At 33.7% G+C, this 25,993-nt stretch overlaps 1 protein-coding gene across 2 annotated transcripts in view; it reads left to right on the forward strand.

The window, feature by feature from the left end:
- The window catches only part of LOC134693044 (uncharacterized), a 44,752-nt gene extending 35,781 nt beyond the window's left edge, over window positions 1–8,971 (forward strand). The window contains exon 5 of one of the 2 annotated variants that reach the window (XM_063553745.1): window positions 8,021–8,971. In XM_063553745.1, coding sequence (XP_063409815.1) covers window positions 8,021–8,652 — 632 coding nt within the window. In that variant the 3' untranslated portion in view covers window positions 8,653–8,971. The remainder of the gene's footprint in view (window positions 1–8,020) is intronic. The other variant, XM_063553746.1, reaches the window with a different exon arrangement.
- The last annotated feature ends 17,022 nt before the right edge of the window (window positions 8,972–25,993 follow it).

Here is a 25,993-nt window from a genome sequence, read left to right on the forward strand (position 1 = left end):
AAAAATTGCAATTTTTTTTAGGATATTTATAAAATACAGAAATTAACGATTATATAACAAAAAGAAAATTGTGTTTATCTTTTATAACAAAAAAGTTATGTCTTTCTTTCCAAAAAGAAATTACGGCCACAAATCTGAATTTTGAGCAAATCTACAAAATTTCGACCGCATTTTACTCAAAAAGTAGCACATGAAGGTATATTTTTTATAACATATTTGATTTAATCAGGTTAAAAATAGCCTATATGCAAATTTTCATGAACTTGTAAATACAGGATCAAAACTGTATCGTATGCCCTTAACCCTTTCAGCGCCGAGACGTTGTTTTTTCACATGGTTACGTTGCCATACATATTTCAATGACGTTACTAAAATGATACGTAACGTAACGTCAACACATTACCTACAAGCACATGCACGTTATCCTCCTTAATCGATTAATTGTACATCTCATATAAATGCGGAGATATGTCTCATATCTCCGGCCACCTTTGAATAAACTTGAGTTCACGTAGCGAATGCGTATTTCCAGTGATTTTTGTTTAATGTTCAGGCTAGAATTCGAAGTTTATTTTATTTCAATATTTATTCTTTTCTAGAATACTATTTAAAATACCCTATAATATGGAAATAAATGAAGATTCTTATAGCTAGATGGATATCATTAACAATGAAGATATATTGATGAAAATACATTGTATAGCTAAATTTCTATATATTTTGATATAAAGAGGGTGGTAAACGGTTATTTTCGTGCAACATGTTTTGACATTTCTATTCCACGTGTAGCCGTGAAAAAGGTTGTCGTTATTCATCGTAATTTGTGAAATCAGTAAAGAGATCAACGTGCAAGAAAGTTTTAATTGTTCGTTCATCGTTAAACGGCAATTTTATTTCGCCTTCTTTCGTGTAGTTTCCCCCTCTCTTTACTCCAATCTATAAAGCATCACCAAATGTAAGATTTGATATCAACAAATGATTAAAAAAACCGAGCAGTGTTCTCGGTTTCTTCATACTTGGCGCAGGTCTGTTTTTTTCTTAAGCACCATCGATGAAGAGTTCGACTGAACACTTTGCAGATCTTTGCATATCACCACAAAATTAGGGATACCAGTATATACATGTAGCATTGTAATAATTCAACGGTTGAACCATCATATAAGTCTCAACTTATTGAGTAATAAATTGTTCTGCGGCAAATATTTCATGAATACACAACAATAATTTATCTTTTTTTCTGATAATGTATAATCTGAAATAAGTTTGCTTTAACATTACAATTGTGTGACATATATTTAATTTTGATTTGCCGGTTTGGTTTTGAAGAATGTCACTTTTCTGACTAGACCAGTACATGTAGTTGTAAATATTTAGCATTCATTTTACTTCTTTTTTTATATAGCCTAAAATTATTTAATTTTTTGGTATTCTATAATTCAAGTCAATTAATGTTTTACATGTCAACGGCATGCGCATTTTCATAGTTTCACTTAATATTTATTTATGCAGCACTTGGTGTCTAAATTTAGTGTATTAATATCTTTGGTTCAAACTGTCTTGACCTTTTTATATAGAGAAAGTCGATTTTTTCCAGATACTGTTTAAAAAAAGTGTACAATTAAAGGTACAGGTTTAAGAAATACTTTGCTGTGTTAAATACATGTCTGACTTAACCTCACTCCCGGTTATGTCATTAAAAGGGGCCTGTCGCTAAAATAATATTAAGTTTCTTGTTGCGATCGTTGACATCGAAAATCTGATATGAACCCCTTTTTCTCTGTAGTGATATCGGCAGAAAATGAGGAGAAACTATATCATCGTATAGACACATTCTTTTGGCAAGAGTTTATTTAGGGATTTCGTTAAAATAGATATAGCCCTAAATACTTGAACTACTTTCCTTCATTGATTCCTACATTATGATGTATAGTGTCTAATTACTAGTACATGTACACAGTTAGTTTGAAGTTTAATGAAATAAAAGAGGTAAATGTTGATACCAATAGTTTACTCCAATCATAATTACGGACGACGTACTTTCCTTTTTACTGTGATTAATTCTTCAAGTAATGAATTTGATTTTAACAAATGCACAAATATAATCACAAACTGGTCGACTTACACTTAAAGCCCTTCTCTCCATTTTAAAAAGAGATCCATGCATGCCAGACTCAGTAAAAATGAGACTTTAACTCCAGTACACAAACAAATTTACAAAGATATATAGAGGTCAACTTACAGTCTGAGAAGAAGATAGTCGGACATATGCATTATACGATATTCCAAACACTAAAAGCAAAAGTATGAATTGGCTGCGAATATGTTATTGAAGGCTACACATATTTGTTATATCATTCACTTCCTAAATTAAAATTTTGCAGTCTGATATTAATTAACGAACACAACTGTTAGTCAATAAAAAAATCCACTCAAATACTATCGAAAACAACGAATGGACTGGGACAATAAAACAACTCTCAGACATGAGTGGAAAACAACGCTGTTGACTGACACAGATAAATAGTCCCGGGTTAAAATGTAGTCATTCATATCCCATCCATAGTAAGATTGAAGATTGCACTTGTGTGAATAATATGAAATTTAGACGACCCTTTATTTTCAAGTTGAAAATTTGATTTCTAAACCAAACGGAAACATTTAAAAACACTGGAATTACAAGAGATGCCTCATTATATGTTTTTATATTTTTTATCTCTTTTCCATAGCTATATTTGATTATTTCTTAATCCTTTTCATATTTACTCATACGAAGTAGCTAGATTGCAGTCTTGTTTAGTCTTTCTTAGTAACGAAAAAAAAACCGATTCAAAATGACGACAATAGTGTAATAATTTTAATGGATCAGATGGACTGATCTACATGCTAACTTCTGTATATAAACAAATTAAGTTCGTATATCAATTGCGTGAGTTGGGTTTGAATTGTCAGTACTAGTATTAGCTTGTATGTAATTTATATATATAGAATCATGCACTGCCAACCGTGTATATATATTGTTTTATTCTTTAGCTGGTTTTTTTTAACACTATTGGTTGTTAAAATAAACAATTCAGAATTTTCTTTTGGCACCAGTATTATTTTTGAAAGAGTTCGTTATAAAAAGTCATGATAGCTGTACGTATGGTTACAAATGAGTCACTTATAGCCACCAAAGTCATCGGGACAAGGCTACGGGTCGTCGTACTGCCTTATACAATAGTTATGTACATATGATCTCTGCCAGTTTTTTATTGGGTTGATGTTGCTCAGTCTTTAGTATTCTTTTCTGTCTGTTTAAATTTAACTTGTCTTGTGGTCAGTATTATTTTTTTGCCATGGCATTGACTTGTGAGTTTGACTATCTCTTTAGTATGTTTTACCTCTCTTTTTGTATGCACGATTGGTCACTATATAATTCATATACATTGAAATACACTGCACACATCAATTTTATTTTAAAGGCTTCTTCTTGGTTTTGGAACAACTCAGCATTTTTGTAGGCATTAATTCCCTCCTCTAATCTTGAACTATCGGGTACCAGTTTAATATTAGAACAGATAGAAAAAAACTTTTAAAAAGAGCTTTGCTTGTCAAAATTGAACCAAGCACCAAAAAAAAAACCAACACAGTAACAGGGGCAAAAATAAATAAAAAAATACGCAGTAAGTGATGGGTAAATCAAAACACGATCTTAACTCAAAATTGAATATGTAATCTTATATTGAATTGACAACAAAGTGAGACACATGGACACATAAGGCGGAATATGAAGGTTGTATGCTATAATTAAGTATTAGAATGATAAATACAAAACCCGGGTCCAGTTTATTTGGTTTTAACAGAAAATTATTTTACAATGAGAAGACCGGCATTGTCAACATTATTCATTATAAGTTATAACTTTAATATTTGTTGTTTTTAAAACTAGTAAAATCAAACCACGTTTAAAAATAGTGCATTTAAAAAGAGATATTTCCGAATTCTATCATTCTATCGACTATATTTGCAGAGCTAACCTTCTTAATTTGAACTAACAGTTTTATTGAATAAATTTACAAACAACAAACTATTAAACAAATTGTCGAAATGTATAGGAGGTAAGATAAAAGGTAATACTATGCAATACAATGAAATACAATATAAAACAATACAATTAATCTATAGAATAATAGAACATTAGAGTTCAATTATAAATGTATGTAAAAAACACCATCATAACCTTGCCTGACACAGGTCTGAATCCCTCAGTTCTAAAGACTGTTTAATGAAGACTCCAATATGACAAACAAGTTCAGGGATGGGGTTTAGAATGTGATTAAGTTTATTGAATGCATCAAGATGTTGAAATAATGGTACATAGTCTTTTAGATAAGCAAAAAGATTAGAACGCAAAGATATGTTAATGTCACAATACAAAAAAGAAATGAAATTCATCATCTAGGACTTCACATTTTTTACATAATCTTTGTGCTCTTGGAATGTTTCTGTACCTTGCCTAGGGAATGATCACTAAGTCTAAATTTTGAGAGTAACTGCCTATGTATAAAATTATTGCAATTTAAATATTCCTCAGACTGACAATTAATTTTTAATTTCCCATAAAGACAAAGTTTGGATGAGGAATCCATTTTTGAAAGTTTATTTAAAGTATTTTTTTTCATATTCCTCTGAAACACACTTTTCTTTATTACATTTTAACATGTTTTGTGATTGTTTAAAAGGTACATTATTATTAGAGTAACGTTTTGGGTTTATATTCATTTCTTTAAAAAAAATTATCTGCAAATAAGTACCAAAAATAAATTCCTTCTAAATGTAAATTTATGGCTGTCTTTTTCAGTCCAAATATTGCTTTACAAAATTTAGAATGAACGTTCTCAAAGGGATATTTTTCTGCAAATGCAAGAGTATCACAAAATGTATTATTTACTGCAGCTCTATTAGATGCCCTAAAAGCTGACTGAAAATTATCCATAAACCAAATTACAGAGTTGTATGTCAAAATAGGTCTTATAAGAGTATCAAATAATTTACATGACAAATTAGGGGGAACAAAATTAAAATTGGACATATATTTTCTCAATAAAAATAAAACTTTAACTAGAACACACCCGCGAAATCGCGGGCATTGAGAGCGTAGTTTAAAGTATGAAAAGTGTTGTTGGAAGAATTGTAAATATTAAAGGACTGGAAAATTTCAGCAAAAATATCATAAGTCATAGGTTAATGGAGGGGGATAGGAGGGGTCCTGATCCCGAAATCCCGGGCTTTAAAACATGAAATCCCGAAATCCCGGGCTTAAAAACGAAATCCCGAGGTCCCAAAATTCAAAAAAAGGAATTCCAGGATCCCGAAAGGATAAATCCCGAAATCCCGAGTTTAAAAACACTCGATCCCGGAGTCCCGATAAAGGTCATATCCCTCCTCTTATTGGGGACAGGAAAATGCTTTTTTTATCCCTCTTCCTTTATTTCCAATATTCCCATTTTTTGGTTTTCTATCAATTTCAATATGAACATACATTTAGTATGTTATGAACATTCAAGTCGGGAGCCTGTAATTCAGTGGTTGTTGTTTGTTTATGTGTTACATATTTATTTTTCGTTCATTTTTTTGTACATAAATAAGGCCGCTAGTTTTCTGGTTTGAATTGTTTTACATTGTCAGTTCGCGGCCTTTTAAAGCTGAGTATGCGGTATGGGCTTTGTTAGTTGTTGAAGGTCGTACGGTAACCTATAGTTGTTAATATCTGTGTCATATTGGTCTCTTGTAGAGAGCTGTCTCAACATGGCAATCGTACCACATCTTCTTTTTTTTTATGATCAATGAATTTTGTAAAAGATTTAATGACTGGAGAATTTCCGAAAAGCTATCAAAAGTTCACATGAATATTGTTAACGCTTATCTTCATTCCTATATAAATATAGTGTATTTACTTTCAATTCTAAGTTAACTAATCGACCCATAGTGGTCATTGATATAGTATACAGACCCTCTCTATTTAATAAACTCTGTGACTGCCGTGGATAGTAAACTTGAAAATGATAGCAGATAGAATTCTGAAAATACACTTTATTCTTTGTATATGTATGTTCAAAGTATACAGAAAAGCGCAAACCGGAAGTCTAATCTGACTTAAAATTTCGTCCAATGACGGGACAATATCCGGATGCCTTTTTTCTTGTTTTTCTCCAAAAATAACTCAATCTGAATAATCATGTGAATGGATGACAAATGTGACTATGCACTGTACCTATAGTACACAGAGGCACGTTGATTAATTTATTGTGGAAAGAAGAGAAGCGACACCCAAAATGAGGTCTTCTCGTTTAATAGTATAGATGCCTTTTTTACTCAGCTCTTCAGTAGTTTTTGTAAAGTTTCCCCTATAGTTAATAATATTCCTTAGAAATTTAAAGTCCTTAACTTCAGTCAAAAAAAAAAAAATTGAACAAGAGGGGTGGGGATTGTTTATAAAAGAGGGACGAAAGATACCAAAGGGACAGTCAAACTCATAAATCTAAAACAAACTGACAACGCCAAGGCTAAAAATTAAAAAGAAAAACAGAAAAACAATAGTACACACGACACAACATAGAAAACTAAAGATTAAACAACACGAACCCCACCAAAAACTAGGGGTGATCTCAGGTGCTCCGGAAGGGTAAGCAGATCCTGCTCCACATGTGGCACCCGTCGTGTTGCTTATGTGATTACAAATCCGGTAAAAAGTCTAATTCGGTAGGTCACATTCATGAAAGGGAAGGGGATTGTAGTTACGACGTAAGGAACTTATATTCTGAAAAACTAGAATTTTAGTCTTGTTTGTATTAACACTCAACTGCCATTTAGTGCAATATTTATTTAGTTTGTCTAATGCAGTTTGAAGCCCCTGGTGTGTCTCGGACAGTAACACAGCTGAGAGTTTGGATACTTGAAGTATCAAGAACTGGAGGGTTACAATTTACATCAAAAATTGAATGTAAATTATTTATATAACAATTAAACAAAGTAGGACTTGAACTGTCCCCTTGTCTTACACCTCTAATAATTGGAAAAAACAAAGAGTGTTCATTGTCAATCTTCAGTGCAGACTGGGATAAACCATGGAAGTATTATATTGTCAATATAATACTTCCATGGATAAACTATACATACTTTTCAAAGTAGTATAAAATTTCACACAAACACCATCATTTATCAATTTATAAAACAGGCTATTATGCCAGAGTCAAAAGCACCACGCAAATCTACAAAACAAGCAAACACCTTTTTCTCATTTTTTTTCAAATATTTAGTGACAAGAGTTTTTAAAATAAATATGCTATCAGATGTTCTATGATTTGAACGAAATCTAAATTGATGACTGGAGAACTTATTTTCGTAATGCTTTACTAGTCTTTTATTCAAAATAGAGCTATTTAATTTTGCTAGAAAGTTTAAATAGAAATGGCTCTATAGTTACATATGTCTTCTTTATCTCCAGACTGATGGATTAAAACAATAAAAGCTTTCCTCCAGCTGGTGGGGTAAATACCAGATGATAAAATGAGATTAAAAAGTTTAACTATGGCTGTAACTGTTACAATGCTACTACATTTTATAATTTCATTAGATATTAAGTCAGGTCCAGTGCTTTCCCCTGATTTTAATTCTTTTATACAGTTCTTTACTTCTGATATTGAAAATGGACTATCAGTACAAATATCATGTTCTAAAGTACTCTCAAGCATATTTCAATCTTTTTTTTTTTAACTTTTTCTTTAAAAGAGTTATCATATTTTTCAGCTTTACCAATATTTTGAAAATGTTCTTCATAGTTATTTAATTTAATATTTGAACAATCATCCTGTTTAGTGTCTTAATTTTTTTATTTTTTAAGGAATAATCAACAAGTCTTGTATCTATCTGTCTACCACCCTTGCCTTTCATTGCAATAAACGAGGTAGTATGAACAACATGTACATATAGGACAGATTCGTATTGAACTTTAATTAAAAGTCACGTGTTTTATTTTCAGCCACAATGAGACAACATCAACGGCGTGTTCTATCTGCTAGTTCTTGTCCAAAAAGTTTGTGTTCATCATTCAACAGTCGATTCATGCTTCCGGGATATACTTCTACATCAGATTCATCAAGCGAGGAACCAATCACAGTTAAAGACGATACTGAAATACACATCCGCAATCCAAAACCATCAAATATCAGAAAGTCCAAGTCAATGCATGTTGGAACTTGCAAACTGATTCAAGTGAGCGAGTGTAAAGAAACACGTTTTAGCACACTGCCTCGTAGGATACCAGTTAACCCAAAGAATAGTGCAAAAGAATTGAATCGAGTTCCAGTTTTTGATCCCGAGGAACTGGATTCTTCGAACAATAATTCTACGGACCTTGGGTTACCAGGTATGTGCGACGTTACGCCTCGGCCTTTATCGAAAGGTCAGAAAAGTTGTACGTGTTGTAGTCTATGTGAAATTATGTCTCCTAGATTAATAGATTGCAATCCAAATTCAAAATTACAGAACTGTTCATGTGAGACATGTCTGTTTAACTCTAAAGGACGAACCGGATTAGTGCAATATAAACATGGTGACGTTATAAAGACGTTCAATTGGTTAGAACGGAATGGCAAAGAAACAGAATTGTGAATGTGGTTTCATGTGATCCAATTTTATTATAGATTTTCTAAATTTCTGTGGTAGGGTAAAATAAAAAACTGAAACTGCTTTAATATAAATAATCTATTTGCATTATTTAAGGTGAGTATTAGGCCTTTAGATATTTAGTTTCATAATAGAACTAATCATTGAATTACAAGTCACTTTTTAACATACATTTTTGTACGAGGCTGAAAACTTATTCAATTTATGATTGCTCATTATACACTGATTAAAATATAGCATACTTTCCATTACAAAAAAAAGAGGATTTTAGTAAGGTAAATATCAAACTTCAAGCTTGATTACAAATTGGTGAAAATAAAAAAGAAGATGTGGTATGATTGCCAATGAGACAACTATCCACAAAAGACCAAAATGACACAGACATTAACAACTATAGGTCATCGTACGGCCTTCAACAATGAGCAAAGCCCATACCGCATAGTCAGCTATAAAAGGCCCCGATAAGACAATGTAAAACAATTCAAACGAGAAAACTAAAGGCCTTATTTATGTAAAAAAATGAAAGAAAAAAAAAACAAATATGTAAGACATAAACAAACGACAACCACTGAATTACAGGCTCCTGACTTGGGACAGGCACATACATAAATAATGAGGCGGGGATAAACATGTTAGCGGGATCCCAACCCTCCCCTAACCTAGGACAGTGGTATAACAGTACAACATAAGAACGAACTATAAAAATCAATTAGAGGCTTAACTCGTCAGATGGACAAACATACAAGTGGACGTGGCCGGGTACTTATACATCCCGACACAAAAAGACAAAATGAACAGACATGAGAGTACTCGCAGTTATCTGAAAGCTAGTTCAAAGCCACTAATAACTAATAAAAAAATAATGCATCTAAGACTAAACAATTAATCCATACACATCCAACATCCAATGGATTTAGTGTAAAGACGTCATAAACAGCCAGAGAAAAACATGACCTTGTGCAATGCTACAGGTATCGACAGATTGTAGATCCATGAATATGCATATTCAAGTAATATTTAGTTAGCTTTTAATTTACTGATAACAAAATAAATATTTATACCAATAAAAACAATATTCAATGATCTTATTACAGTGTTGAATAGGTAACCTTTTAGAATAAGTTTATTTAAAGGAGCGACAAGTTTACATGGATCATTTCTAAATTTCCGGGCACGGTTAACAACATTTCCGTAAAAATGAAGATGTGCTATTCCGTTTGAAATAAGTTTTCTACAGGCACAACCAAACTTCAAAACCAAATCTTTATATCTATGGAAAAATTTAGTAAAGGTTGTAAGTAATTTATGGTAACGATATCCCTGGTTTAATAATTTACCAGTAATACATAGGTTGCGTTCGTTAAAATCAAAAATGTCACAACAGACACGGGCATAGCGAACAAGTTGTGAAATATAAACACCGTAAGATGGTGCCAAAGGAACATCACCATCTAGAAATGGAAAATTAACAATAGGGAACGAAAAATCGTCTCTTTTGTCGTAAATTTTAGTGTGGAGTTTCCCGTTTAAAACCGAAATATCTAAATCTAGGAAAGGACAGTTATTACCGAATAAATTTGATTATTCAAAGTAAGTTCCTTGGGGTAAATTTCAGCAGTATATTGAGAAAATTCTTTATTATTTAACGAAAAAATATCATCAAGATAACGGTAAGTGTTGTTGAATTTATCAATTAAATTCATTTTCGACGGGTCTTTACAGAGTTTAGTCATAAACTGTGATTCGTAACAGTAAAAAACAAGTCTGCTATTAAAACGGCACAATTAGTGCCTATGGGGATACCTATAACCTGTCGATAAACTTTGTTGCCGAAACGCACATAGATATTATCAAGGAGAAATTTATCAGCTTCAATCATCTCATCACACCTCCAGTAAGTATATCTATCATATTTACCTTTCTCATTAGAGAAGAAGGCTTTAAATGAGTTGCAAATGAAGTCTATAAAACAAGACAAAAACTAACACATGATTGATTGCAAATGAGGTAGAGAATGTTACATTGATTATCTGACCTAAACTCCTTAACAGCGTTGTAATTGGCATCGCGACGCAGAACTACTGTACCAGTAAAGGGGCAAAACTCTAGAAACGTGAAAAATTCAAATTTGATCTGAGATAATAAGCATTGTGCGTAAGTTTAATAACATTTAGTTGAGGTAAAAACCAATTTTGGGAAGTACGGACGTATAGATCGACGGACAAGGGTTAAATTGAATGCCCCTCCTCTTCGGCGTGGCCATAAAAACATATTAATACGAATAACAATATGTACAGATGCCGTGCACGCAATATATTCTCAGTTCAGCTGATTCATTCAGTCCCTCCCCGTAATCGATATATCTTTCTTTCGAGGACCTAATCCCCTGTTATCATAAAAGCTTTTCTCGAATTCCGGATGTTGGTTGGTGTCCTGAGCTAATTCAGGTTATGATTAATTGGCTACTTTACTAGTATCTTGAAGTATCAATTCAAGAGAACCTGCACAGAACGACTGAATGATTCGAGTTAGCCAATTGTATCAGGCTTAATAAAAGCAACAGTAGCATACCGCTGCTCAAAAGTCATGAGTTTAGATCTGGGTACAAACATAAACCGAGGGAAACAAATCAACTATAAGAGGAAAGCAACGAAAGATCAGAAACACTTAAATGCAACAAAAACCAAACGACAATGTAACACACACAGAAACGAACTATAAGAAAACAACTGCCATTTCGGTACAGTCTTGGTACAGGGCATTTTAAGACAAAAATGGTGGGTTGAAACGCGTTTTATGGCTAGACGAACCTCTCACTTTTATGGCAATGTTAAATACATCACTCAAATGACAACATTACATGACAGGACTACAGTACAAACAAACGCAAGAATTAGCAAGCAAAATCGCGAGAATTGTGCAATTGATGATACAAGCATGAAAATCAGCACGAAGCATCATTATTATATACTTTTTTTAGAAAAAACTGCTGGCCAATAAAAAAACATTTTTTCAAGATGGCCACAGCCTTTTTGTGAAATTGCTGTTTTCCCCAGTTTGAATACTTATCTTGCTGGGAAAAAAATCTTTTATCTTCTTAAGAAATAAAATATTATTACTTTGGTAGCTATTTTCCTTATATAAGACGTTTATACTAGAAATTAATATTTAACATGTTTAGGCTTTGCGCGTGAGTGAAAATTTACATAAAATATTATATATATATACTTTTTACTATTTACTAATAGTGATTTTTTTGATTTTTTAATGATATTAAGAATTGGTTTGATAGCATTTTCAAAGGTTGTGATCCACATGTGTTTGACAATTTTGGGCATGCACACACTTTTATAGACATAAAGAGCGATTTGCTACAAGGGCACACTGCATAAATCTACATATTTATGTGCGGTTCGCGTATAATTTTTGAAGTATGTCATTTATTCTATTGTTTTTCACAATAGTTGTAAACCGGTTTTGGCGGTCAGTATATAATGAAAGTTTGCACGAGATTTAACTATCGAGGTTTGGGCAGTGACCATTATCGTACGTTTCCTTTGTATTGAAGTTTAATTTCGTTATGTCTTTTATCGAGCCTGATAAACTACATGATATGGAAGATGTAGAAATGCCGGGTCAAGCTGCTTCTGTTGAAATTACAAATGCTGATTTGTTGTCGCTGATGCAAACTTATTTTATCAGAAAGTTGACGGGAATTGAAAGAAATTTTGCAGATACCACACATACTCTTGCACGAATTGTACAGAAATCTGAGAGTTCCTTCAAGTTCAAGGGTAACAAAGTGCAGTTTGAATTAGATTCTGATTTGTTAGACAATATTGATATTGCTGTAGACTGTATAGAGCACCGGAGATATGAGAAGGCTGTTAGAGTGTTGAAAGAATCTGGTCAATTTTTGAAGAAAAGGAATAAGTTCTGGATGTTTTCACTTCCAGAACTGGACATTTGAAGAAATTGAAAAGAACACAGAGACTCAGATTGAAACACCAATAATATTGTATATAGTAGTATAAGATAATACATTATCAACAACCAAAATGTTTTATTATACTGTATTCATGCTGACACTTACTCTTTGGACAAGACAAGCTTTGACTGTACATAAAGTAATACTAACCCAACAACATCAATACAAACCAACATATCAGGACTGCATTTACAACAACAATGCTGTATAAGGGGTGAATATATACTTATCTGAACACCATCTAGACCCAGTAACATCATCTGTACAAACTTACTACTGGATAAAAAGCTGTAAAAAACATATTCAATTGACACAACAAAGTTTTAAAACTATCAGAGAGAGGAGTACACAAAGACTCATCTTACTCTTACTGAGTGGCATTGAGACGAACCCAGGCCCAAGACAGTCAAGATTTCCCTGCACAATTTGCCAAAAAGGCATGCAAATTGGAATCTATAGCCTGCGATTACTGCGACAAATGGTCACACAGAAACTGTATTGGAATGTCCACAACAGAATTCAGTAATTTAGGTAAAAGTGAAGACACTTGGACATGCCCATCTTGTTCCACACCAAACAGCTCTTCAACTAAAATATATTTTATACCAAATGGAGATAGCAGCAAACACTCAACGCTAAACATATCAACCAATCCACTAATGGCAGACAGTATATCTGAAGCATCCATCCAGTCAACATCAGGATCCAGCATAAATTCCCCATCATTTAACTGCTCAACTTTCAGTACAGATATACCGATCATGACATCATCACCTATACCAGTAAAGACAAAGACAGTACCAAAGAAACAATTGAGAATCCTAAACATCAATTTTCAAAGCCTACGGAAAAAAAGGTAAACTCCTTGAAACATTAATTGAATCAACAGAACCAGATATATTCATAGGCACTGAAACATGGTTAGACTCGAACATCAAGTCAAGCGAGATAATCCCAGACTATCTCAATTATGATACGGAACGCAGAGATCGCCGAAAAGACTCCCATGGGGGAATAATGATAGCTGCTAAAAAAAACATTACAGCTAGGGAACATCACAAAAAGCAAAGACATAGAATTAATTACTGGTATAATACATATAGAAGGGAAAAAGAAAATGCTCATATGTGCTTTCTACCGACCACCGGATAAAACTGACGACACATATCTGAACCAAACACAGAATGAAATAAATACCATCAGAACAAAACATCAGAAAGACATCTTCTTAATTGGAGGCGACTTCAACTTGCCCGACATTAATTGGTCAGAACAATCCATAATAAACAGACAATATCCAATCAGGACAAACCAAACTTTCTTGGAGATTGTAGCTGATAACGGATTGGAGCAAATTGTAGACTTCACCACACGCAAAGATAACACCTTGGACCTTATACTAACCTCTCATCCAGCTTTTAAACTACGATGCAAACCATTACCATCAATAGGAAATAGTAACCATGATATCGTCCTACTAAATGAAACCAAAGCAAGTTAGAAGAAAAAAATACTTATGGAAGAAAGCAGAAATACACAAAATAAAAGAGGACTTGGCCAATTTCAACTTATCTTTCATTAACACTGTAGACAGAAATATTGAAACCATGTGGCAAGCATTCAAAAAAAACAATCCAAAACACAATAGATAAGAGAGTTCCAACAAAAATGAGCCAAGGAAAACACACACACATCCATGGATAAACACCAACATCAATAGGAAGATAAATCAAAACAAGAGGCTCTCAAGAGCCTGAATCGCTCATACCGCATAGTCAGCTATAAAAGGCCCCAATGTAAAACAATTCAAACGAGAAAACTAAAGGCCTTATTTATGTAAAAAAATGAAAGAAAAAAAAAACAAATATGTAAGACATAAACAAACGACAACCACTGAATTACAGGCTCCTGACTTGGGACAGGCACATACATAAATAATGAGGCGGGGATAAACATGTTAGCGGGATCCCAACCCTCCCCTAACCTAGGACAGTGGTATAACAGTACAACATAAGAACGAACTATAAAAATCAATTAGAGGCTTAGCTCGTCAGATGGACAAACATACAAGTGGACGTGGCCGGGTACTTATACATCCCGACACAAAAAGACAAAATGAACAGACAAGAGAGTACTCGCAGTTATCTGACAGCTAGTTCAAAGCCACTAATAACTAATAAAAAAATAATGCATCTAAGACTAAACAATTAATCCATACACATCCAACATCCAATGGATTTAGTGTAAAGACGTCATAAACAGCCAGAGAAAAACATGACCTTGTGCAATGCTACAGGTATCGACAGATTGTAGATCCATGAATATGCATATTCAAGTAATATTTAGTTAGCTTTTAATTTACTGATAACAAAATAAATATTTATACCAATAAAAACAATATTCAATGATCTTATTACAGTGTTGAATAGGTAACCTTTTAGAATAAGTTTATTTAAAGGAGCGACAAGTTTACATGGATCATTTCTAAATTTCCGGGCACGGTTAACAACATTTCCGTAAAAATGAAGATGTGCTATTCCGTTTGAAATAAGTTTTCTACAGGCACAACCAAACTTCAAAACCAAATCTTTATATCTATGGAAAAATTTAGTAAAGGTTGTAAGTAATTTATGGTAACGATATCCCTGGTTTAATAATTTACCAGTAATACATAGGTTGCGTTCGTTAAAATCAAAAATGTCACAACAGACACGGGCATAGCGAACAAGTTGTGAAATATAAACACCGTAAGATGGTGCCAAAGGAACATCACCATCTAGAAATGGAAAATTAACAATAGGGAACGAAAAATCGTCTCTTTTGTCGTAAATTTTAGTGTGGAGTTTCCCGTTTAAAACCGAAATATCTAAATCTAGGAAAGGACAGTTATTACCGAATAAATTTGATTATTCAAAGTAAGTTCCCCGGGGTAAATTTCAGCAGTATATTGAGAAAATTCTTTATTATTTAACGAAAAAATATCATCAAGATAACGGTAAGTGTTGTTGAATTTATCAATTAAATTCATTTTCGACGGGTCTTTACAGAGTTTAGTCATAAACTGTGATTCGTAACAGTAAAAAACAAGTCTGCTATTAAAACGGCACAATTAGTGCCTATGGGGATACCTATAACCTGTCGATAAACTTTGTTGCCGAAACGCACATAGATATTATCAAGGAGAAATTTATCAGCTTCAATCATCTCATCACACCTCCAGTAAGTATATCTATCATATTTACCTTTCTCATTAGAGAAGAAGGCTTTAAATGAGTTGCAAATGAAGTCTATAAAACAAGACAAAAACTAACACATGATTGATTGCAAATGAGGTGGAGAATGTTACATTGATTATCTGACCTAAACTCCTTAACAGCGTTGTAATTGGCATCGCGACGCAGAACTACTGTACCAGTAAAGGGGCAAAACTCTAGAAACGTGAAAAATTCAAATTTGATCTGAGATAATAAGCATTGTGCGTAAGTTTAATAACATTTAGTTGAGGTAAAAACCAATTTTGGGAAGTACGGACGTATAGATCGACGGACAAGGGTTAAATTGAATGCCCCTCCTCTTCGGCGTGGCCATAAAAACATATTAATACGAATAACAATATGTACAGATGCCGTGCACGCAATATATTCTCAGTTCAGCTGATTCATTCAGTCCCTCCCCGTAATCGATATATCTTTCTTTCGAGGACCTAATCCCCTGTTATCATAAAAGCTTTTCTCGAATTCCGGATGTTGGTTGGTGTCCTGAGCTAATTCAGGTTATGATTAATTGGCTACTTTACTAGTATCTTGAAGTATCAATTCAAGAGAACCTGCACAGAACGACTGAATGATTCGAGTTAGCCAATTGTATCAGGCTTAATAAAAGCAACAGTAGCATACCGCTGCTCAAAAGTCATGAGTTTAGATCTGGGTACAAACATAAACCGAGGGAAACAAATCAACTATAAGAGGAAAGCAACGAAAGATCAGAAACACTTAAATGCAACAAAAACCAAACGACAATGTAACACACACAGAAACGAACTATAAGAAAACAACTGCCATTTCGGTACAGTCTTGGTACAGGGCATTTTAAGACAAAAATGGTGGGTTGAAACGCGTTTTATGGCTAGACGAACCTCTCACTTTTATGGCAATGTTAAATACATCACTCAAATGACAACATTACATGACAGGACTACAGTACAAACAAACGCAAGAATTAGCAAGCAAAATCGCGAGAATTGTGCAATTGATGATACAAGCATGAAAATCAGCACGAAGCATCATTATTATATACTTTTTTTTAGAAAAAACTGCTGGCCAATAAAAAAACATTTTTTCAAGATGGCCACAGCCTTTTTGTGAAATTGCTGTTTTCCCCAGTTTGAATACTTATCTTGCTGGGAAAAAAATCTTTTATCTTCTTAAGAAATAAAATATTATTACTTTGGTAGCTATTTTCCTTATATAAGACGTTTATACTAGAAATTAATATTTAACATGTTTAGGCTTTGCGCGTGAGTGAAAATTTACATAAAATATTATATATATATACTTTTTACTATTTACTAATAGTGATTTTTTTTATTTTTTAATGATATTAAGAATTGGTTTGATAGCATTTTCAAAGGTTGTGATCCACATGTGTTTGACAATTTTGGGCATGCACACACTTTTATAGACATAAAGAGCGATTTGCTACAAGGGCACACTGCATAAATCTACATATTTATGTGCGGTTCGCGTATAATTTTTGAAGTATGTCATTTATTCTATTGTGTTTTCACAATAGTTGTAAACCGGTTTTGGCGGTCAGTATATAATGAAAGTTTGCACGAGATTTAACTATCGAGGTTTGGGCAATGACCATTATCGTACGTTTCCTTTGTATTGAAGTTTAATTTCGTTATGTCTTTTATCGAGCCTGATAAACTACATGATATGGAAGATGTAGAAATGCCGGGTCAAGCTGCTTCTGTTGAAATTACAAATGCTGATTTGTTGTCGCTGATGCAAACTTATTTTATCAGAAAGTTGACGGGAATTGAAAGAAATTTTGCAGATACCACACATACTCTTGCACGAATTGTACAGAAATCTGAGAGTTCCTTCAAGTTCAAGGGTAACAAAGTGCAGTTTGAATTAGATTCTGATTTGTTAGACAATATTGATATTGCTGTAGACTGTATAGAGCACCGGAGATATGAGAAGGCTGTTAGAGTGTTGAAAGAATCTGGTCAATTTTTGAAGAAAAGGAATAAGTTCTGGATGTTTTCACTTCCAGAACTGGACATTTGAAGAAATTGAAAAGAACACAGAGACTCAGATTGAAACACCAATAATATTGTAAGTACTATAGTATAAGATACATTATCAACAACCAAAATGTTTTATTATACTGTATTCATGCTGACACTTACTCTTTGGACAAGACAAGCTTTGACTGTACATAAAGTAATACTAACCCAACAACATCAATACAAACCAACATATCAGGACTGCATTTACAACACCAATGCTGTATAAGGGGTGAATATATACTTATCTGAACACCATCTAGACCCAGTAACATCATCTGTACAAACTTACTACTGGATAAAAAGCTGTAAAAAACATATTCAATTGACACAACAAAGTTTTAAAACTATCAGAGAGAGGAGTACACAAAGACTCATCTTACTCTTACTGAGTGGCATTGAGACGAACCCAGGCCCAAGACAGTCAAGATTTCTCTGCACAATTTGCCAAAAAGGCATGCAAATTGGAATCTATAGCCTGTGATTACTGCGACAAATGGACACACAGAAACTGTATTGGAATGTCCACAACAGAATTCAGTAATTTAGGTAAAAGTGAAGACACTTGGACATGCCCATCTTGTTCCACACCAAACAGCTCTTCAACTAAAATATATTTTATACCAAATGGAGATAGCAGCAAACACTCAACGCTAAACATATCAACCAATCCACTAATGGCAGACAGTATATCTGAAGCATCCATCCAGTCAACATCAGGATCCAGCATAAATTCCCCATCATTTAACTGCTCAACTTTCAGTACAGATATACCGATCATGACATCATCACCTATACCAGTAAAGACAAAGACAGTACCAAAGAAACAATTGAGAATCCTAAACATCAATTTTCAAAGCCTACGGAAAAAAAGGTAAACTCCTTGAAACATTAATTGAATCAACAGAACCAGATATATTCATAGGCACTGAAACATGGTTAGACTCGAACATCAAGTCAAGCGAGATAATCCCAGACTATCTCAATTATGATACGGAACGCAGAGATCGCCGAAAAGACTCCCATGGGGGAATAATGATAGCTGCTAAAAAAAACATTACAGCTAGGGAACATCACAAAAAGCAAAGACATAGAATTAATTACTGGTATAATACATATAGAAGGGAAAAAGAAAATGCTCATATGTGCTTTCTACCGACCACCGGATAAAACTGACGACACATATCTGAACCAAACACAGAATGAAATAAATACCATCAGAACAAAACATCAGAAAGACATCTTCTTAATTGGAGGCGACTTCAACTTGCCCGACATTAATTGGTCAGAACAATCCATAATAAACAGACAATATCCAATCAGGACAAACCAAACTTTCTTGGAGATTGTAGCTGATAACGGATTGGAGCAAATTGTAGACTTCACCACACGCAAAGATAACACCTTGGACCTTATACTAACCTCTCATCCAGCTTTTAAACTACGATGCAAACCATTACCATCAATAGGAAATAGTAACCATGATATCGTCCTACTAAATGAAACCAAAGCAAGTTAGAAGAAAAAAATACTTATGGAAGAAAGCAGAAATACACAAAATAAAAGAGGACTTGGCCAATTTCAACTTATCTTTCATTAACACTGTAGACAGAAATATTGAAACCATGTGGCAAGCATTCAAAAAAAACAATCCAAAACACAATAGATAAGAGAGTTCCAACAAAAATGAGCCAAGGAAAACACACACACATCCATGGATAAACACCAACATCAATAGGAAGATAAATCAAAACAAGAGGCTCTCAAGAGCCTGAATCGCTCATACCGCATAGTCAGCTATAAAAGGCCCCAATGTAAAACAATTCAAACGAGAAAACTAAAGGCCTTATTTATGTAAAAAAATGAAAGAAAAAAAAAACAAATATGTAAGACATAAACAAACGACAACCACTGAATTACAGGCTCCTGACTTGGGACAGGCACATACATAAATAATGAGGCGGGGATAAACATGTTAGCGGGATCCCAACCCTCCCCTAACCTAGGACAGTGGTATAACAGTACAACATAAGAACGAACTATAAAAATCAATTAGAGGCTTAGCTCGTCAGATGGACAAACATACAAGTGGACGTGGCCGGGTACTTATACATCCCGACACAAAAAGACAAAATGAACAGACAAGAGAGTACTCGCAGTTATCTGACAGCTAGTTCAAAGCCACTAATAACTAATAAAAAAATAATGCATCTAAGACTAAACAATTAATCCATACACATCCAACATCCAATGGATTTAGTGTAAAGACGTCATAAACAGCCAGAGAAAAACATGACCTTGTGCAATGCTACAGGTATCGACAGATTGTAGATCCATGAATATGCATATTCAAGTAATATTTAGTTAGCTTTTAATTTACTGATAACAAAATAAATATTTATACCAATAAAAACAATATTCAATGATCTTATTACAGTGTTGAATAGGTAACCTTTTAGAATAAGTTTATTTAAAGGAGCGACAAGTTTACATGGATCATTTCTAAATTTCCGGGCACGGTTAACAACATTTCCGTAAAAATGAAGATGTGCTATTCCGTTTGAAATAAGTTTTCTACAGGCACAACCAAACTTCAAAACCAAATCTTTATATCTATGGAAAAATTTAGTAAAGGTTGTAAGTAATTTATGGTAACGATATCCCTGGTTTAATAATTTACCAGTAATACATAGGTTGCGTTCGTTAAAATCAAAAATGTCACAACAGACACGGGCATAGCGAACAAGTTGTGAAATATAAACACCGTAAGATGGTGCCAAAGGAACATCACCATCTAGAAATGGAAAATTAACAATAGGGAACGAAAAATCGTCTCTTTTGTCGTAAATTTTAGTGTGGAGTTTCCCGTTTAAAACCGAAATATCTAAATCTAGGAAAGGACAGTTATTACCGAATAAATTTGATTATTCAAAGTAAGTTCCCCGGGGTAAATTTCAGCAGTATATTGAGAAAATTCTTTATTATTTAACGAAAAAATATCATCAAGATAACGGTAAGTGTTGTTGAATTTATCAATTAAATTCATTTTCGACGGGTCTTTACAGAGTTTAGTCATAAACTGTGATTCGTAACAGTAAAAAACAAGTCTGCTATTAAAACGGCACAATTAGTGCCTATGGGGATACCTATAACCTGTCGATAAACTTTGTTGCCGAAACGCACATAGATATTATCAAGGAGAAATTTATCAGCTTCAATCATCTCATCACACCTCCAGTAAGTATATCTATCATATTTACCTTTCTCATTAGAGAAGAAGGCTTTAAATGAGTTGCAAATGAAGTCTATAAAACAAGACAAAAACTAACACATGATTGATTGCAAATGAGGTGGAGAATGTTACATTGATTATCTGACCTAAACTCCTTAACAGCGTTGTAATTGGCATCGCGACGCAGAACTACTGTACCAGTAAAGGGGCAAAACTCTAGAAACGTGAAAAATTCAAATTTGATCTGAGATAATAAGCATTGTGCGTAAGTTTAATAACATTTAGTTGAGGTAAAAACCAATTTTGGGAAGTACGGACGTATAGATCGACGGACAAGGGTTAAATTGAATGCCCCTCCTCTTCGGCGTGGCCATAAAAACATATTAATACGAATAACAATATGTACAGATGCCGTGCACGCAATATATTCTCAGTTCAGCTGATTCATTCAGTCCCTCCCCGTAATCGATATATCTTTCTTTCGAGGACCTAATCCCCTGTTATCATAAAAGCTTTTCTCGAATTCCGGATGTTGGTTGGTGTCCTGAGCTAATTCAGGTTATGATTAATTGGCTACTTTACTAGTATCTTGAAGTATCAATTCAAGAGAACCTGCACAGAACGACTGAATGATTCGAGTTAGCCAATTGTATCAGGCTTAATAAAAGCAACAGTAGCATACCGCTGCTCAAAAGTCATGAGTTTAGATCTGGGTACAAACATAAACCGAGGGAAACAAATCAACTATAAGAGGAAAGCAACGAAAGATCAGAAACACTTAAATGCAACAAAAACCAAACGACAATGTAACACACACAGAAACGAACTATAAGAAAACAACTGCCATTTCGGTACAGTCTTGGTACAGGGCATTTTAAGACAAAAATGGTGGGTTGAAACGCGTTTTATGGCTAGACGAACCTCTCACTTTTATGGCAATGTTAAATACATCACTCAAATGACAACATTACATGACAGGACTACAGTACAAACAAACGCAAGAATTAGCAAGCAAAATCGCGAGAATTGTGCAATTGATGATACAAGCATGAAAATCAGCACGAAGCATCATTATTATATACTTTTTTTTAGAAAAAACTGCTGGCCAATAAAAAAACATTTTTTCAAGATGGCCACAGCCTTTTTGTGAAATTGCTGTTTTCCCCAGTTTGAATACTTATCTTGCTGGGAAAAAAATCTTTTATCTTCTTAAGAAATAAAATATTATTACTTTGGTAGCTATTTTCCTTATATAAGACGTTTATACTAGAAATTAATATTTAACATGTTTAGGCTTTGCGCGTGAGTGAAAATTTACATAAAATATTATATATATATACTTTTTACTATTTACTAATAGTGATTTTTTTGATTTTTTAATGATATTAAGAATTGGTTTGATAGCATTTTCAAAGGTTGTGATCCACATGTGTTTGACAATTTTGGGCATGCACACACTTTTATAGACATAAAGAGCGATTTGCTACAAGGGCACACTGCATAAATCTACATATTTATGTGCGGTTCGCGTATAATTTTTGAAGTATGTCATTTATTCTATTGTGTTTTCACAATAGTTGTAAACCGGTTTTGGCGGTCAGTATATAATGAAAGTTTGCACGAGATTTAACTATCGAGGTTTGGGCAATGACCATTATCGTACGTTTCCTTTGTATTGAAGTTTAATTTCGTTATGTCTTTTATCGAGCCTGATAAACTACATGATATGGAAGATGTAGAAATGCCGGGTCAAGCTGCTTCTGTTGAAATTACAAATGCTGATTTGTTGTCGCTGATGCAAACTTATTTTATCAGAAAGTTGACGGGAATTGAAAGAAATTTTGCAGATACCACACATACTCTTGCACGAATTGTACAGAAATCTGAGAGTTCCTTCAAGTTCAAGGGTAACAAAGTGCAGTTTGAATTAGATTCTGATTTGTTAGACAATATTGATATTGCTGTAGACTGTATAGAGCACCGGAGATATGAGAAGGCTGTTAGAGTGTTGAAAGAATCTGGTCAATTTTTGAAGAAAAGGAATAACTTCTGGATGTTTTCACTTCCAGAACTGGACATTTGAAGAAATTGAAAAGAACACAGAGACTCAGATTGAAACACCAATAATATTGTAAGTACTATAGTATAAGATACATTATCAACAACCAAAATGTTTTATTATACTGTATTCATGCTGACACTTACTCTTTGGACAAGACAAGCTTTGACTGTACATAAAGTAATACTAACCCAACAACATCAATACAAACCAACATATCAGGACTGCATTTACAACACCAATGCTGTATAAGGGGTGAATATATACTTATCTGAACACCATCTAGACCCAGTAACATCATCTGTACAAACTTACTACTGGATAAAAAGCTGTAAAAAACATATTCAATTGACACAACAAAGTTTTAAAACTATCAGAGAGAGGAGTACACAAAGACTCATCTTACTCTTACTGAGTGGCATTGAGACGAACCCAGGCCCAAGACAGTCAAGATTTCTCTGCACAATTTGCCAAAAAGGCATGCAAATTGGAATCTATAGCCTGTGATTACTGCGACAAATGGACACACAGAAACTGTATTGGAATGTCCACAACAGAATTCAGTAATTTAGGTAAAAGTGAAGACACTTGGACATGCCCATCTTGTTCCACACCAAACAGCTCTTCAACTAAAATATATTTTATACCAAATGGAGATAGCAGCAAACACTCAACGCTAAACATATCAACCAATCCACTAATGGCAGACAGTATATCTGAAGCATCCATCCAGTCAACATCAGGATCCAGCATAAATTCCCCATCATTTAACTGCTCAACTTTCAGTACAGATATACCGATCATGACATCATCACCTATACCAGTAAAGACAAAGACAGTACCAAAGAACCAATTGAGAATCCTAAACATCAATTTTCAAAGCCTAAGGAAAAAAAGGTAAACTCCTTGAAACATTAATTGAATCAACAGAACCAGATATATTCATAGGCACTGAAACATGGTTAGACTCGAACATCAAGTCAAGCGAGATAATCCCAGACTATCTCAATTATGATACGGAACGCAGAGATCGCCGAAAAGACCCCCATGGGGGAATAATGATAGCTGCTAAAAAAACATTACAGCTAGGGAACATCACAAAAAGCAAAGACATAGAATTAATTACTGGTACAATACATATAGAAGGGAAAAAGAAAATGCTCATATGTGCTTTCTACCGACCACCGGATAAAACTGACGACACATATCTGAACCAAACACAGAATGAAATAAATACCATCAGAACAAAACATCAGAAAGACATCTTCTTAATTGGAGGCGACTTTAACTTGCCCGACATTAATTGGTCAGAACAATCCATAATAAACAGACAATATCCAATCAGGACAAACCAAACTTTCTTGGAGATTGTAGCTGATAACGGATTGGAGCAAATTGTAGACTTCACCACACGCAAAGATAACACCTTGGACCTTATACTAACCTCTCATCCAGCTTTTAAACTACGATGCAAACCATTACCATCAATAGGAAATAGTAACCATGATATCGTCCTACTAAACCATTTAAACCAAAGCAAGTTAGAAGAAAAATATACTTATTGAAGAAAGCAGAAATACACAAAATAAAAGAGGACTTGGCCAATTTCAACTTATCTTTCATTAACACTGTAGACAGAAATATTGAAACCATGTGGCAAGCATTCAAAAAAGCAATCCAAAACACAATAGATAAGAGAGTTCCAACAAAAATGAGCCAAGGAAAACACACACATCCATGGATAAACACCAACATCAATAGGAAGATAAATCAAAACAAGAGGCTCTCAAGAGCCTGAATCGCTCACCTTATTTTTTTTGGTTAAATCTCTAATCAATGATTATTTTGGCTTTTCAATTTATTTAAATGTTCTTTGAATCGTCCTATTTTCTTCAAAAGCAAAAAAAAAATCATTTTCTCCTATGTTCTATTTTAGCCATAGGAAACTTGTATGTCAAGTAGATCTTGACATACAAGGAAATAAAATATAAAATTTATACTAGATACTCTGAAACTCATTTAGCCTAAGTTTGGCTGAAATTGATACAGCAGTTTCAAAGGAGAAGATTTTTTAAAGTAAGTCAACATGATGAACAAATTGTGAAAAAAAGTCTTTAAAGGGCAATAACTCCTTAAGGGGTCAATTGACAATTTTGGTAAAATTGACTTGTTTGTAGATCTTACTTTGCTTAACATTTTTGCTATTAACAGTTTATCTGTATCTATAATAATATTCAAGATAATAACCAAAAACTGCAAAATTTCTTTAAAATCATCAATTCAGGGGCATTATACCTGCAAAACCAGTTTCCAGATTCGGCTGAAAATTTCAGGACAGGTAGATCTTGACCTAATAAATACTTCTTGTCTTATTTGCTCTAAATGCTGGAGTTTTTTTAGATATAAGCCAAAAACTGCATTTTAACCTGTGTTCTATTTTTGGTCATATTAACTTATTTGTAGATCTCTTACTTTGCTGATCATTTTTGCTGTTTACAGTTTATCTTTATCTAAAATAATATTCAAGATAATGACCAAAAACTGCAAAATTTCCTTAAAACTACCAATTAAGTGGCAGCAACCCAACAATGGGTTGTTTGATTCATCTGAAAATTCCAGGGCTGATAGATCTTGACCTAATGAACATTTTTACCTCATGTCAGATTTGCTCTAAATGCTTTCGTTTTTAAGATATAAGCCAAAAACTGCATTTGACCCCTATGTTCTATTTTTAGCAATGGCGACCATGTT

The sequence above is a fragment of the Mytilus trossulus genome, chromosome 12 (assembly GCF_036588685.1).
Source record: "Mytilus trossulus isolate FHL-02 chromosome 12, PNRI_Mtr1.1.1.hap1, whole genome shotgun sequence".
NCBI lineage: Eukaryota > Metazoa > Mollusca > Bivalvia > Mytilida > Mytilidae > Mytilus > Mytilus trossulus.